The sequence below is a fragment of the Aotus nancymaae genome, unplaced genomic scaffold (genome assembly GCF_030222135.1).
Source record: "Aotus nancymaae isolate 86718 unplaced genomic scaffold, 86718_ANA_hifiasm-v0.15.2.pri h1tg000011l, whole genome shotgun sequence".
Classification (NCBI taxonomy): domain Eukaryota; kingdom Metazoa; phylum Chordata; class Mammalia; order Primates; family Aotidae; genus Aotus; species Aotus nancymaae.
Genome location: NW_026988422.1, coordinates 74,326,051 through 74,340,491, shown reverse-complemented (window position 1 = coordinate 74,340,491; position 14,441 = coordinate 74,326,051). Strand labels below are relative to the sequence as shown.

Genomic DNA, 14,441 nt, shown 5'->3' with positions numbered 1-14,441 from the left:
CAAAGTACTAGGATTACAGGCATGAGCCACCACGACTGGCTTGGTTTCTTGCTTCCTTTCTCCCTCCCTTCCTCCCTCTCTCCCTCCCTCTCTCTCCCTCTCCCCTCTCCCCCCTCCTCCTCCTCCCCTTCCCCTTCCTCTTCCCCTTCCCCTTCCCCTTCCCTTTCCCCTTCGCCTTCTCCTTCTCCTTCCCCTTCCCCTTCCCCTTTTTCTGAGATAAGGTCTTGCTCTGTTGGCCAGGCTAGAGTGCAGTGACATGATCTTGGCTCTCTCCAACTTCTACCTCTGGGTTCAAGTGATTCTCCCACTTCAGCCTCCCAAGTAGCTGGGACCACAGGTATGCACCACCACACCCACATAATTTTTGTATTCTTTGTAGAGATGGGATCTTCCTGTGTTGCCCAGGTTCATCTCAACTCCTGGGCTCAAGCGATTTGCCTGCCTCTGCTTCTCAAAGTTCTGGCATTATCGACATGAGCCACTGTGCCCATACCTTGCTCATATTTCTTAGCAGAGTATCTTGAAAAGACTTTGGCTCTGATGGAGTTGATCAGATTAACAGTGGTAGAAACATGAGGATTGCTGGTTGAGCATTTGGTGCCATTGCATGTTGATGTAGAAATTAGAGAGTCATACCTACTAAGGCATGAAGGTAGTTTTAGCTCCATCCAAGCAGGAAGTACTGTTTATCTTTTTTTTTCCTTTGGAGACAGGATCGTGTTCTGTCACACAGGCTGTCGTGCAGTGGTGCAATCATGGCTTACTGCTCTCTTGAACTCATAGCCTGAAGTGATCCTTCTACTTAGCTCCCTAAAGTATTGGCATTATAGGCATGAGCCATTGAACCCACCCTCTGTTTTGTTTATCTTTTTTTGACCAAAGGAATTTTCACTATTGGTAGTCTTTGCAGTTTCTTAAAGATACTTTAAAAATATGATTACTCTAATAATGTCAGGGCACACATAGTGAATGAAAGGAGGCTGTACTTGCAGGCAGTCATTCATCCAATTGCAAACTAAAAGAAAAGAATATTGCCATCAATTCCAGCTTCAATGACTACTCTTGAAATGTTGGAGAACATAAAGGTGATTCTGGAATAGATAGCATTTTCAACAGGACTACTTCACTTTCTTTCTCTGCTCCAAGCCATAAACCAGCTTAACCAGGTAAGGTGCCTTCTTCAAGATCTCTCTAATAGGGAATGTGTTTTCTTCCCCTTTGGCAATGTGATAAACAGCCTTATGGGTGCTTCAGAAACTGTTTGGAAGCAACTGTGTTTTAGTTATACAGCCTTCTTAGAAGTAAGCTTGTTGTCTGAAATACTTATTGTTTGGAATGTTGTAAGGCATTCCTTGAATGTTGTTGATAATAAGCATCCACTGGCACTTACTATGTGATGTAGCTTAAATGTTAATCATGGCAAACTATAAAAGTAAAAACAAAAGATTTGTGAGCTTCATTATAGTTTTTCTCTGACATTGTCTGATAGTTGAACACAATTGCATTGGCAGAGTATGTGGTCTTTAATTCATATTATTGGGAAACTTCTGGATGTTATCACATGGCAAGGAGGATGATTGAGTATTATTTGACCATATAGAGCGTAACATGGCAATCAGGATGATTTTACATTATTTGATGGTGTATATTAACATCCTATGCACTACCTCATGCATATTTGGAGTGAAATACAAAATTTTTTAAAATAACAGAAAGAAATCAAATAAATATTTAAACCCCACAGAACATATCAAGGGAACCTCCTAGTGGTGAGAGGTCTCAGAGTCATCTTACTTTGAGGTTGGTTTAAGGAAGTAAGAGTAAGGAGGTGGCATGATAGTGTTTTTAAATATTTAAAAGATTATCTTATAGAAGAGTGATACTCTTTTTTAAGTCCAGAGGGCATAGAAGGACAGGTGAAAATTATAAAAAGACCTGCTTCCAGTCAATATAAGGAAGTTTTTCTAACATTTAGAGCCTCCCATCAATAAAATGGGCTGCTTTGCAAAACTTCCTCCTCTTGGAAGTAGGAGCACTGGGTCCTTTCCACTGTGAAAACACCTAACCTGTATGGTGACTTCTATTTAATGTCTGGTTCCCTATTTATTTGCCTATGAGGTCATTCACTTAAGTGAAACAGCTGGACCACAGATAAGACTGTAGGCCCAGGAGTTAGACTAAATGGCAAGTGTGATCTTGGGCAGGTGACCCAACTCTTCTATACTTCAATTTCTTCATCCATAAAATGGAGATAATAGTTCTCACTTCCTTATAGGAATGTTGCAAGAATTGAATGAGTTGTTACATATCATAAATGCTGAGTACTCAGATGTTAGGTATGAACACCCAGCAGTCTGTCTGTCGCATAGGTGGTCAACACCTATGTTGAGGGCAGATGTACTAGGGAGAAGCTGAACAGCCATGTTTTGGTGATGTTGTAGAAAAAATTCCTATTTTGAAAGCATAGGTGGATTCCCTAATTTCTAAACATCATAGTGCTCTGGAGATAGGCATCTGGGAGAACGAGAATTTAGGGCAGGTGCCATGTGTATGTAAGGAGCACAGAAGTGTCAGGGCTGCTTGTAGACTTTACTTTCTCCTGAGTTTATATAGTGGCTTACCTTGTTGGAAGGCTTAGTGCATAGTATTTTCTAGCTTCATTTTGTTGCTTCTGAGCAGATAAATATTTTTTCATTTTTATATTCTAATTTGTTAGGTTCCAAAAGTTGTCATTTCATCCTTTTGGTTCACTTCTGCCTTACTAAGGTCTCAACCTATAATTAATGTATTTACTATGAGATAATACAGAAACCTTTGTGAACTTTTTCTGTGCCCTGGAATGTGTTCAGTTTGTTTACAGTCAGTACCGGTTGTATTAAGATCCAGAATGTCTGATTACTAGCACTTGGGAGGTATCACTTTTTTGTTCATTATGGTTCAGAGTGTGGTCCCTGGAGTCACACTGTTTGCATTTGAATCAGTTCTGCTGCTTCTTGCCCCAGTCTTAGGGCCAATTCTGTAACTATTCTGAACACATTTCCTCATGGGTAAAGTGGCTGTTGTGAGGATTAAGTGAATCAATATATTTAGTGCAGAGCCTGGCATAGGCAAGTCCTTAATAAGTGTTGGCACTCCTTCTAAGGATTATTACTTTAGTCTTTCACCGATCCCTTGCTCATCATGTGTTGGTACTAATCCAGTCGAAGTACTGAACTAAATAACATACAGAGTACAAGAGCCCTTCCCTTAAAGCTCCCTTCTTCTAGTGGGTGGATTACAATAGAATTAGGTGGTAAATACTGCAGAGTGTGAACACTGATCTGGGCCAAAACCCAACTGACTCGATAATGGTCTGATTAAGACATTTAACAGGCAGACTGGACTTAAACTTCCCAGAAAGCATTTGTCTTTTTAAAGAGATTAGCTATAGAGATTTGATACCTTGTAGGAATGACGTGAGGGACTCACCTTTTCATTCCCAAAGTGTTTTTGGATTTTTTTGCCTTTCCTTCTTCCTTCCTCTTCCTTCCACTTCTTCCTGCCCTAGCCCACTTTTCTAAGAAAATAAATGCAGAGAACCTGCTCTGTCCACGAGGCACAGTGCCCACATGGCCCCAGTTCCTCTACCTGGAGGAGGGGCACCACACATAGGATCATGCCCAAAGAGTCCTTCTTATGAAAAGAGTGGCGAGGTTGACCCATTAAGCTGTAAATTAATGTCCAGAGATACAAAAGGGCTTCTGTCTGTATTGCATGCAATTTAGGATCTTTTTATATTTTAAGTCTCAAGATCTCTTTTGTTCATATAATGTCAGCTTATGTTGCTTTAGGCTTTTTTTTATAACTATAGAGGAATAATTGAGGCATTTGATTTATATGTATAAGAAATTCTTATTGAGAACTGCTTTCATTTGTCTATATCAGTAACAAATATATATATATACCTAGAAGTTTTATCTGATGTCTAAAATGTCCTGGTTGTTCCAGAATTGGATTGTGGTTAGTTGACCATAATAACAGCTAGTTTCCTACAGCTAAAAATATTGAGGAGAGAATAACAGTAAAAGAGTAAAAGCATAATTTTGTCAGCAGTGGCTGGATATGTAAACATTGAGGGTTAGACCTAGAAATATATTTGGTATAAAATTGAAGAAATCTATTAAAGAACTATTTAAGCTGGTACCAAAGATACTTTTTCTTTAAAGAGTGTATTTTCTGTGCGTTAAAGAAATTTATTTCCACTAAATTATCGTTTTTCTTGTGTAGCATTTTAATTCTTCTTATTTTTTCTTTTCATTTTCAGCTTATGGAAAAGTATTTCTAGTTCGTAAAATAAGTGGACATGATACTGGAAAGCTGTATGCCATGAAAGTTTTGAAAAAGGCAACAATAGTTCAAAAGGCCAAAACCACAGAGCATACAAGGACAGAACGGCAAGTCCTGGAGCACATTAGGCAGTCGCCGTTTTTGGTGACATTACATTACGCTTTCCAGACAGAAACCAAACTTCATCTCATTTTAGGTAAGTGTCAGTTGTTATCAGACTTTTTATGAAAACCTTTCTCCTTGGGTCTTAAGTTATAATGTACTCAAAAGGCAAGATACTTTGGACTTAGAAGAAGTGAACTATTTTGCTTCTTATTCTTTGTTGCGGCATCTCCTAAAATATCATGCATTGTTCTGGATTTGAGGCCTCCCATTATGAAAGAATTTACATACTTCTATTCCACACCTTTTTATTAACCCTCCCCCCACTTTTTTTTGAGACAGTCTAGCTCTGTCACCCAGACTAGAGTGCAATGGCTCAGTCTCAGCTCACTGCAACCTCTGCCTCCCAGCTTCAAGTGATTCTCCTGCCTCAGCCTCCCGAGTAGCTGGGACTATAGTCATGCACCACCATGCCCAGCTACTTTTTGCATTTTAAGTAGAGATGGAGTTTCACCATATTGGCCAGGCTGGTCTCGAACTCCTGACCCCAAGTGATCTGCCCGCTTTGGCTTCCCAAAGTGCTGGGATTACAGGTGTGACCTGCCACTCCCAGCCCTTCCTTTATTAATCTTAAGAAACAGTTGAATTGTTAGAAGTATCTACTTCCCTGGGCAGTATGCTTCCATTCAAATGTGAGGAACTGATTGGTGAAGTGGGCCAATTTCTGCTTTAGGAGTTCTCAGAATGAACAGGTTTAGGCTGACAATGGGACGTTCATGGAAACCAGTAATGGGGAAAAATAAAAAAGAAAGAAAAGACTTCTGTTCCTAGAGATGCTTTGCGTTCCTGGTGAAAAACTTGGTTAGCCACTAATCAGTCAGCCATTTACACTCCCATTTCCACCCTAGTATTTTCTGAATCCATTCCTTTCTCAAATAGAGCTGGACCTGATATATGATCTTTGGAAAAGTCCTCAGTAACACATTGTCAGATTGCTTTGCAGAAAAGTTACATCATTTTCTGTTCCCACTAGAGAAATGGCAGTGCTTTTAGTATTCTACCATCATTGAAGATTTCGTCTGTTACCATTTTGGTCCCATGCTTTGTTAATTTGCATATATGTGTTATAATTCTCTCCTAGCTTTATGGTAAGGATTAGATGAGCTAGAATTTCACAGAGTGCCTTGCAAGCATTAGCTATTTCTTGAGTGCCTACAATATGCTAGCTGTTATACTAGGTGTATTCCATAATATCACTGACCCTTAGACACTACAGGATCCCCTCATTAATGATGTCAACTTTCTGGAAGCTGCAGTCCTGAAGTTACATAGGATTGAAGTATGCTTGAAGATTGGGGCTCAAGTCTGACTCATTCCAGTGTCTGTCTTCTGTTTCCCTAAGTTGCTGCCTGTATTCTTTGATTATTGGTAATATAAACCAGTTTTTAATATATATTTGGCCATTTTGTTGAATGCTTTTATTTTAGAAACTATATTTTTATTAATGATACCTAAGATTGCATTCACCTTTTGAGCCATGACATTTCACTTCATGCTCATTTTGCAATACTTACCATCAGTTAACAATTCTCAATCTTTATTCATGTAGAGCGCACTCTCTTCTGTCCTCTTAGAGTCCCCATTAATGTTATCATTTGCCTGTTGTTCCAGTGAGTCAATATCATTTGGCCCTTCATTCTGCCTCCTGTGTGTATCTGCTGTGTTGTTGATTTTTTCATATGTATGTCTTTAGTATCTACCCACATGAACAATAAGACTGTTGGAGGTGACAGAGCATTCTGATACAACAGTTTCAAGTATTTTTAGTGCAGTACCCTTCCCACAGATGAACATACACAAATTCAAATGGAAAACAAATGGAAAGGAGTAGCTCTGCTTGTATCTGGCCTAAGGGTACCAAGCCCTACCAGTTTATTTCTGTTCTTTACCCTAGAATAATTTACAGGAAAGCCTTAGGAAGTCCATGAGGACTGTTTGAGAAATGATTATCTTGTTCAAGTTTCTTCCTTGACAATAAAACTCATAAAAGTTAAATCATGTGTCTAAGGTTGTCTGAGTCAGAAGCTGTTAAGAAAACAGGTTCCTGGACTCTGCATTATTATGTTCTAGCCTGCCCCCCACCCTTTCTGCCTCCTCTCTTCTTTTTTTCTGTTCTCTTAACTATACTCAATATGTTTTTAAAAATTATTTAAATATTATAATTTTTATAACACACTTTAAATTTAGGAGTAGATATGAGTGAAATGCTTTGTATTTGGCTAGACAACAATAGTCGTTAATCATGTTGCTTTTTCATTGTTGGCCCTCCATTACTTTTGCTCTTTGTCGTTGGCCCTTAATGAACAAATCCAAAACAAAACGAGAAAACCCATTTCTTATGCTAACTCAAGAGTGGAATGTGAACTAGACAACATATTCATTCCACAATGAGAGAGGCATTGCATTTAGAAAGCATGCTGTTTTATCTTCTGGTCACATTAATTTATTTTATTCTTTGTGCCAAAGCAGTTATTTGACTTTTAAAGATGAAAACTTTCCAGGAATTTAGAAGAGAAATATAAACTATTTTTATGGTTCAATTATTTGTTTGCAGTGCTCTAATGCCACTAGGTCAGTTTCCCAAATATCATGCTATACACTTGGTCCCTGTATTAGTTTGCTAGGACTGGGTGGCCTAAACTACAGAAATTTATTTTTTCACGGTACTGGAGACTGGAAGTTCGAGGTCAGTGTGACGCTAGGGTTGGTTTCTTCTGTGGCCTCTCTCCTTGGCTTGCAGATAGTCACCCTCTTATTGTCTCTTCACATGTTGTCCCCTATGCATGTGTGCCCCTGCTATCTCTTTTTGTGCCCAAATTTCTTCTTCCTATAAGGATACCAGTCAGATTGCTTTGGGGTCCACCCTAGGGGTCTCATTTTAACTCCCATTTACAGTGACATTCTGAGGTATTAGAAGCTAGGACTTCAACATAATGAGTTTTGGGAAGATACAGTTCAGCCTATAACAGTCTCAAAAGGTTTATTGATTGACTGACTTTATCCAGCTTTTTGTGAGATATTAGTAGGAACTTACGTGTCTAGCTCTTCAGGGACCTTGCTGACAATTTGTCTGATGACTAAGTAAATACTATAAACCTTTTTAAAAATATATATATGCATTTTTAAAGTTTTATTACTGCAAAAGCATTATATATGCATACAGAAGGTACAGGACAGCAAAAATAAGAAAATAAAAACATATTTTTACTACCCACAGTGTACCTTATTGTAAACCCCTCTGTTATCAGTATATATTCTTCTAGGTCTTTTTGTCTGTATGTCTGTGTGTGTGTTTTATCAAAATGAGTTTGTCCAGTATGTGATTTGTAAGCAGATCTTTCAGTTAATGATGCCTACTTTTCCCAGCTAATAAATTTTTATTTAAAACCCATTTTTACAAGTTATTTATTGCCATATAACAAACCATCTAAAATTTCATAACTTTAAACAATGATTTATTTTCTCATGATCCTGTGAGTTGGCTGATCAGAGCAGTTCTCTGATGGATTAACCTGGGGTCACTCACCTGGTGTTCAGATGGAAAGTTGGCTGGGCTGTAAGGTCTAAGATGGTTTCATTCTCATGTCTGGTAATTGGTGCTAGCTGTTGGCTGGGCCACCTCTTTTCTCCTCCATATGGCCTCTCATCCTCCAGTACAGTAGATCAGCTTTTTCATAGCATGGTTAGTATCAGGGCAGCTAACAGCTACTGCCAAGAGAGCAAAAGGGGAGGGTACTGGGCCTCCTGAGGCTAGACACTGGAACTCACTTAGCCTCACTCTCAATACTACACCAGCCTGGATTCAAGTGATGGGGAAATAGACTTCACATCTTGAAGAAGGGAAATAGAAAGAATTCATGGCCATCTGTCACACATGTCCATATTTATATTTCACTGATTGTAACATAATTATGCTTTATAGCTGTTTGTCCAATCCAAGAACACTCACTTGGTTGTGTCTTTGTAGTATCTTTTAACTTATTTTTGCCTCTGCTGAATTTTAGTAGTAACTGGGAAGCTAGATCTAAAGGCTCAGTAGACTGAACTTAAACATTTTTGAGCTGCAATGCACCATAAATGATGTATATTTCATGTTATATCACATTAGGAGAAATCTATTATCCAATTGTTCCCAATTAATTAAATCCCAGTGATTCTAAGATTAGATTACATAGTGACAGCCTGATTCCTTATCATAAGATTTTATTTTATCTCCTAGAAGTGAAAATATTCTGGGTGGCATTTGGACAGTATGGTTTCTTTTTTTTTTTTGAGACAGAGTCTCGCTCTGTCACCCTCGCTGGAGTGCAGTGGTGCAATCTTGGCTCACTGTAACCTCCACCTCCCAGGTTCAAGTGATTTTCATGCCTCAGCCTCCCAAGTAGCTGGGATTACAGGTGCCCATCACCATACCTGGCTAATTTTTGTATTTTTAGTAGAGATGGGGGTTGCACCATGTTGGCCAGGCTGGTCTTGGACTTCTGACCTCAAGTGATCCACTGGTCTTGGCCTCCCAAAGTGCTGGGATTATAGGCGTGAGCCACTGCTGAGCCACTGCGCTTCGTCTGATGCTGTAGTTTTAACATAGTATAACATGTGGTTGTAATGTAACATAACATATGTACACCATATAATTCATAAAGATATTCGTTTTTCTTTTTTTATTCCTGCATAGTCCTTCATTCCATTCCATTGTGTACTTAATTGGTTCCCTGTGAAGGGACCTTTGGGTTATTGTTTCTAATCTTTTCTTAGGAGGATGCTTCAGGGTATAACTTGCACATATGTCATTTTCTACTTGTGTGGGGAAAAAAAAAACCTGTAGGTGTGATGAAGGGAGATGCTGGGTCTATGTTTTTGCTGTCTCTTTTTTTTTGGGGCGGGGTGGGGGAGATGAAGTCTTGCTCTGTCGCCCAGGCTGGAGTGCAGTGGCATGATCTCTGCTCACTGTAACCTCTGCTTCCTGGGTTCAAGTGATTGTCCTGCCTCAGCTTCCCAAGTAGCTTGGACTACAGGTACACACCACCACACTCAGCTAATTTTTGTATTTTTTTAGTAGAGAGGGAGTTTCACCGTGTTGGCTAGGATGGTCTCCAACAGGAGGCTCACTCCTGACCTCAAGTGATCCATCCTCCTCGGCCTCCAAAACTGTTGGGATGACAGGCTTGAGCCACCACACCCAACCCAAAATTTTTACCATCTCTGATTTTGCCAGATATGCTTCAAAAGAAGTTTTACCATTTTACATTCCCATCAGCATTGTATGAGAGTGCCTGTTTCTCCACAGAATGTATTCTCAAACTTCTGAGTGTTTGCTTGTCTCATAGGTGAGTGTTTCATTATAGAGTTAATTTTCTTTTCTGAGTGAGGGCAAACATCTTTTCACATGCTTAAAAAGCTATATGTATTTTTTCTGAGAATTATCTATTTGTACCCTTTGCCTCCTTTTTTCCCTCAATTTCTAGAAGCTCATAAAGTAATTAATCATTTCTGGTATGCTTTGTAAATACTTTCCCCTGTTTCCCACATATTTTTTTTTTTTTTTGGAGTTTGGTTATGATGCTTTTACCATGCAAAAATTTATGTATAGTAGAATTTATTTTAAAAATTATTTTTATGGCTTGTGATTTTGAGGCATAGCCAAAAGACCTCCTCTACTCCTCTACTGAGTTTGTAAAGGAATTCTCTGATGTCTTCTTCCAGTACTTGCATGATTTATTTTTTGCATAGAGAGCTTTGATCCATGTGGAGTATGACATGAAATAAGGATCCAACTTAATCTTTTTCAAATAGCTAATTTCCCCAACACTGTTTAGTAACAAGTCCACATTTACATGGACTTGAGATGCTTCCTTTTTCCTCTATGAAATTCTCATATGTTTGGAATTATTTGATTTTTTTCTGTTTGATTTGTTAAGTCATGTGCCAGTATAATACTGTTTTAATTCATCAAGGTTTTGCAATATATTTTAATTCTTGGTAAGATTAGTTGCCCTCTGCCCCGATCTTTCATTGTCTTTATTTTTCAGAGTTTATTGAAGAGCTCTTTCTATTGGTTTATTTTTTAGCATGAACTTTAGAATCACATTGTCTGGTTTTGGGGAAAAAAACTTAAGGTATTTTCATTAGAATTGCTGCAAAATTAAAAAAATTAATTTAGGGATACTTGACATTTTTATGATATTGGTTATTCCTATTCAAGAACATGGTATGTCTTCTCATGTTGGAATCCTTCTAAGACCCTCAGGTGTGTTTTAGCATTTACTTCCTAGCCACATTTTTAAGTGAATCTTAGATATTCTGTCATCTGTTGCTTTTGTAAATGAGGTCTTCTCTTCCACCATACTGTCTAGCTGAAAGCTATTTCTTTTATATATTAGTTTTATATCCTGGTACCTTACTGTATTTTCCTACCTTCCCACATTGCTCATGTCTTGCCCTGTTCCTTCTCAGCCTGCCCTGCAGCATGTTGGTGTATGTGGGTTTTCTTTCTCTCAGTTTTGTTGAAGGAATAGGTCATGGAGGTTTACAGCTTTTCTGGCTGCTTGTAAAGATGTTTTAGGAGCAGATGTAGAGATTCATGTCTAGGCTGCTGTCATGCTCCTGCTATTCATGGCTCACTGTAGACTTCTTGATGGGGCTTGTTCCATTGGCATAAAATTGCCTTGTTTGCACAGAGTTCTCCAAATGATAAGATTATTACAATGTTAGTATTATCTTGCCAGTTGCTTACCTGTGACATTTTGCTTTTAGTAGCCAGATATGGAATACACTAGCATTTCTACTTGAACTGAGTATGTGTAATTGTTTCCTACACTATGCTGTATTTTCTTGTAATTGCCTTCTATTCATTTATATTGTATCTGCCATCCTCTAAATCAGTCACCAACACTTTGACCAGTGAAGGGCTAGATGGTAAATATTTTAGGCTTTGTAAGCCTTAAAGTCTTTTTGACCATAGGCAGTAGTAAACAAGTAGGCATGGCAGGGTTCCAGTAAATTTTTTTTGGAGACAGAGTTTGTTGTCACCCAGGCTGGAATACAGTAGTGTGATCTCTGCTCACAGCAACCTCTGCCTTCCGGTTCAAGCAGTTCTCCCAGGCAACTGGGATTACAGGCCTGTGCCACCACACCTGGCTAATTTTTGTATTTTTGGTAGAGACAAGGTTTCACTATGTTGGTCAGGCTGGTCTTGAACTCCTGACATCAGTGATCTGCTTGCCTCAGCCTCCCAAAGTGCTGGGATTACAGGCGTGAGCCACCGCACCTGACCGTTCCAATAAAGTTTTATTTACAAAAATGGTGGTGGACGAGATTTGGCCTCTGGGCTATAATTTGTTGACCCCTGCTTTAAACTCGTTGATTGTAAGTCACATTTCTGATTATTTTTTAAAAAAATTCTACAGCATTAATAACTTTTTAGGCTCTGATTTATATCTAATGACATCATTGGATTTGATGGATTTTTCCCTTTATATTTCTTTTACTTTTCCTAAATCTTGTAACGTGGAGACCATGTCTCCTTTTATAACTTTTTCTGTACTTATGCATGGTTACAAGAGATATAAAAATATTTTTATCTATCTCTTTCTCTTAAAACTTGTATTTATTTCAAATAACACTGGGAGGGAATTCTGTGTGGAAAATAATCTGTAAAAAATAATTTTTCTTTTGATATTCTCTGGTTTCTGTTAGTGGTGATTTTGTTAAAACACCAGCTGATCTATGACTGTAATAAACTGTCACATTAATCAGTAGAATTCACAAGACATTAAAGAAGCAAATAACAAAAGTATTTGTAAAGATGATGCCAAGGATCATTTTCAATAATGAATGCCATCCCAGCCTTGTAGACAGTTATTTGATCATGAGTCATCCTTTCAGTGGAGTTAAAAGGTACTTAAAAATTAAAGTTTCACTTTTGAGTGTTGGTTTCATCTCAATAATTGCAAGGGTGAGGATGCTTGCTGAGATTGTAACAGAATGGTTCATGATATATTACAGTCACTAGTATGACAAAACAGACAGTAACTGAAAGCACTTCCTTGCTTTGAAGTAAATATGACTAATTCACAAGATTGATAGATATTCTTAGTCAGAACTTTGTAATGATTTTGATAAGCTGGAATGCATTTATAGAGTATACTATTAGAATGTTGAGCTAAAACCAAATGAAAAATAAACTGACATGGCTTTGGCATGACATTAAAAAGAAATATGACTTTCAGGTTTGTGTGGCATGTCACGTTAAGACATATTTTAGATAGAAGATAAGAAAAGGGAGCTATCAAGAGAGATTTAGGTGGTTCAGAGGAGGAAAAAGTAGGTAGAAATGAGAATAGAAGGTATGGGAGTTCATGAAAGTGAAGCGTATCTGAAGGAAGAGGAAAATTTGTAGAAAAAAAAAAAAAGACCAAGTAACAGTGCAGAGAGACAGAGAAAGAGAAATGGTCTGAATCATAGGGGGCTTGTGGAAATTAATAACAGGTCTTTGGAAGGTGCCACCATAAGAAGAAATATGAGGGAGAGAAATTCTAACAAGGAGAATTTGAAATAGAAAACTTAGATGTCTAGAGGTCAGCCAGAGTATTACTGGAAATAAGTAGATGTTTGGGTGTTTGGAGAGTGAAAGCAGAACAGAATCTTTCCTTGAAAGCAGGAGATGTGGGATTTCTGTTAACTCTGCGACTTACCCTCCTACAAGCTGACTTCCATGCAATTGCACGAACAAGACATAGCCTTAAAATAAGCTTACTAGCCCTTTCTGTGGTTATCCTTTTGCATCTTCAATGGAAAATGGGCTATTTAGGCTCTAGTTTTTAGTAATACTTTAAAGCTTATATAACCCAGTGTCTCTGTGAATTTCACTTTCTCCATCTGCTAATAAAAGTGTATGAACTGTAGAACAATGGAGAGATTTCTGGGTTCAACATTAAGTCAAATCAGATGTGCAAAGACGAGCAGCTTGAAACTGCAACAGTTATGTGCTTAGAAAGTTAGAATTTTGATTGAGAGCAGGTGCTGTTTTACCCTAACATTAACCATAAGATATTAATTATCAAAATGATATGCATTGCTTAAGAATCTTGGAAATTTTGTAGAGATCTTCAGTTCAATTATCAGGATTAATTTACTGTTTTAAGAAACAAATTTGCTGGTTTAAAGGCTATTTTTCTCTCCTCCATTCTCTACCTGCCTTTCCATATACATACAAACTCACATATACACATATGGCTTGCTGTTCTGAATCCAAGAAGGAAGTGTTATTATTTCCTGATAACAAAGTGAAATCTACTTGCTTCTGTTAAATATCTGCATAAATTATGTGTCATCGAAATGAAATCTAAATTGTTTCCCTAATATCATGACAGATGTGTAAAGGGCTATCATTCTGGAAAAATAAAAAGATTGTTTTGATTATTAACTCTGTGATCCGAACAAATCACTAAGTTACAAGCATAATCTACAAGTTACTAATATATCAGTTGTCTTTTTCTACATAACTGCCCCAAAATTCAGTGAATTAACATAGCCATTTTTGAGGAGCTCAATTTGGGCTGATCCATAGAGGCAGTTCTTGTGCCACTCTGCTGCCCTCGAAATATTCTTTTCCTTGGTTTGCAAAGGCAAAAAGTTAAGTAATATGAGGACTGAAAAGTATTCATTGACTCTAGTTACAAGAGATTTTTTAGGTTATGGTGTTGTTATGGAGGTGGAAGTTGTACTGTAGCATGTTAAGGAATGAATAGAGGCTGTGGTAGACAGAATAATGGCCTCCCAGAGATGCCCATATTATAATTCCCCAGGACCTGTCAATATGTTGAGCTACATGGTAAAAAATAATTAAGATTACAGATGAAATTAAGATCACTAATCAGCTGACTTTAAAATTGGGAGATTATTCTGAATTATCTAGGTGGGGCCAGTGTAACCACAAGGGTCCTTACACAATA

At 38.0% G+C, this 14,441-nt stretch overlaps 1 protein-coding gene across 3 annotated transcripts in view; it reads left to right on the top strand.

The window, feature by feature from the left end:
- The window catches only part of RPS6KA5 (ribosomal protein S6 kinase A5), a 188,647-nt gene that overhangs the window by 74,896 nt on the left and 99,310 nt on the right, over nt 1-14,441 (top strand). For all 3 annotated transcript variants that reach the window (XM_012453114.3, XM_012453113.2, XM_012453115.2), the window contains exon 3: nt 4,304-4,522. In XM_012453114.3, coding sequence (XP_012308537.2) covers nt 4,304-4,522 — 219 coding nt within the window. The remainder of the gene's footprint in view (nt 1-4,303; nt 4,523-14,441) is intronic.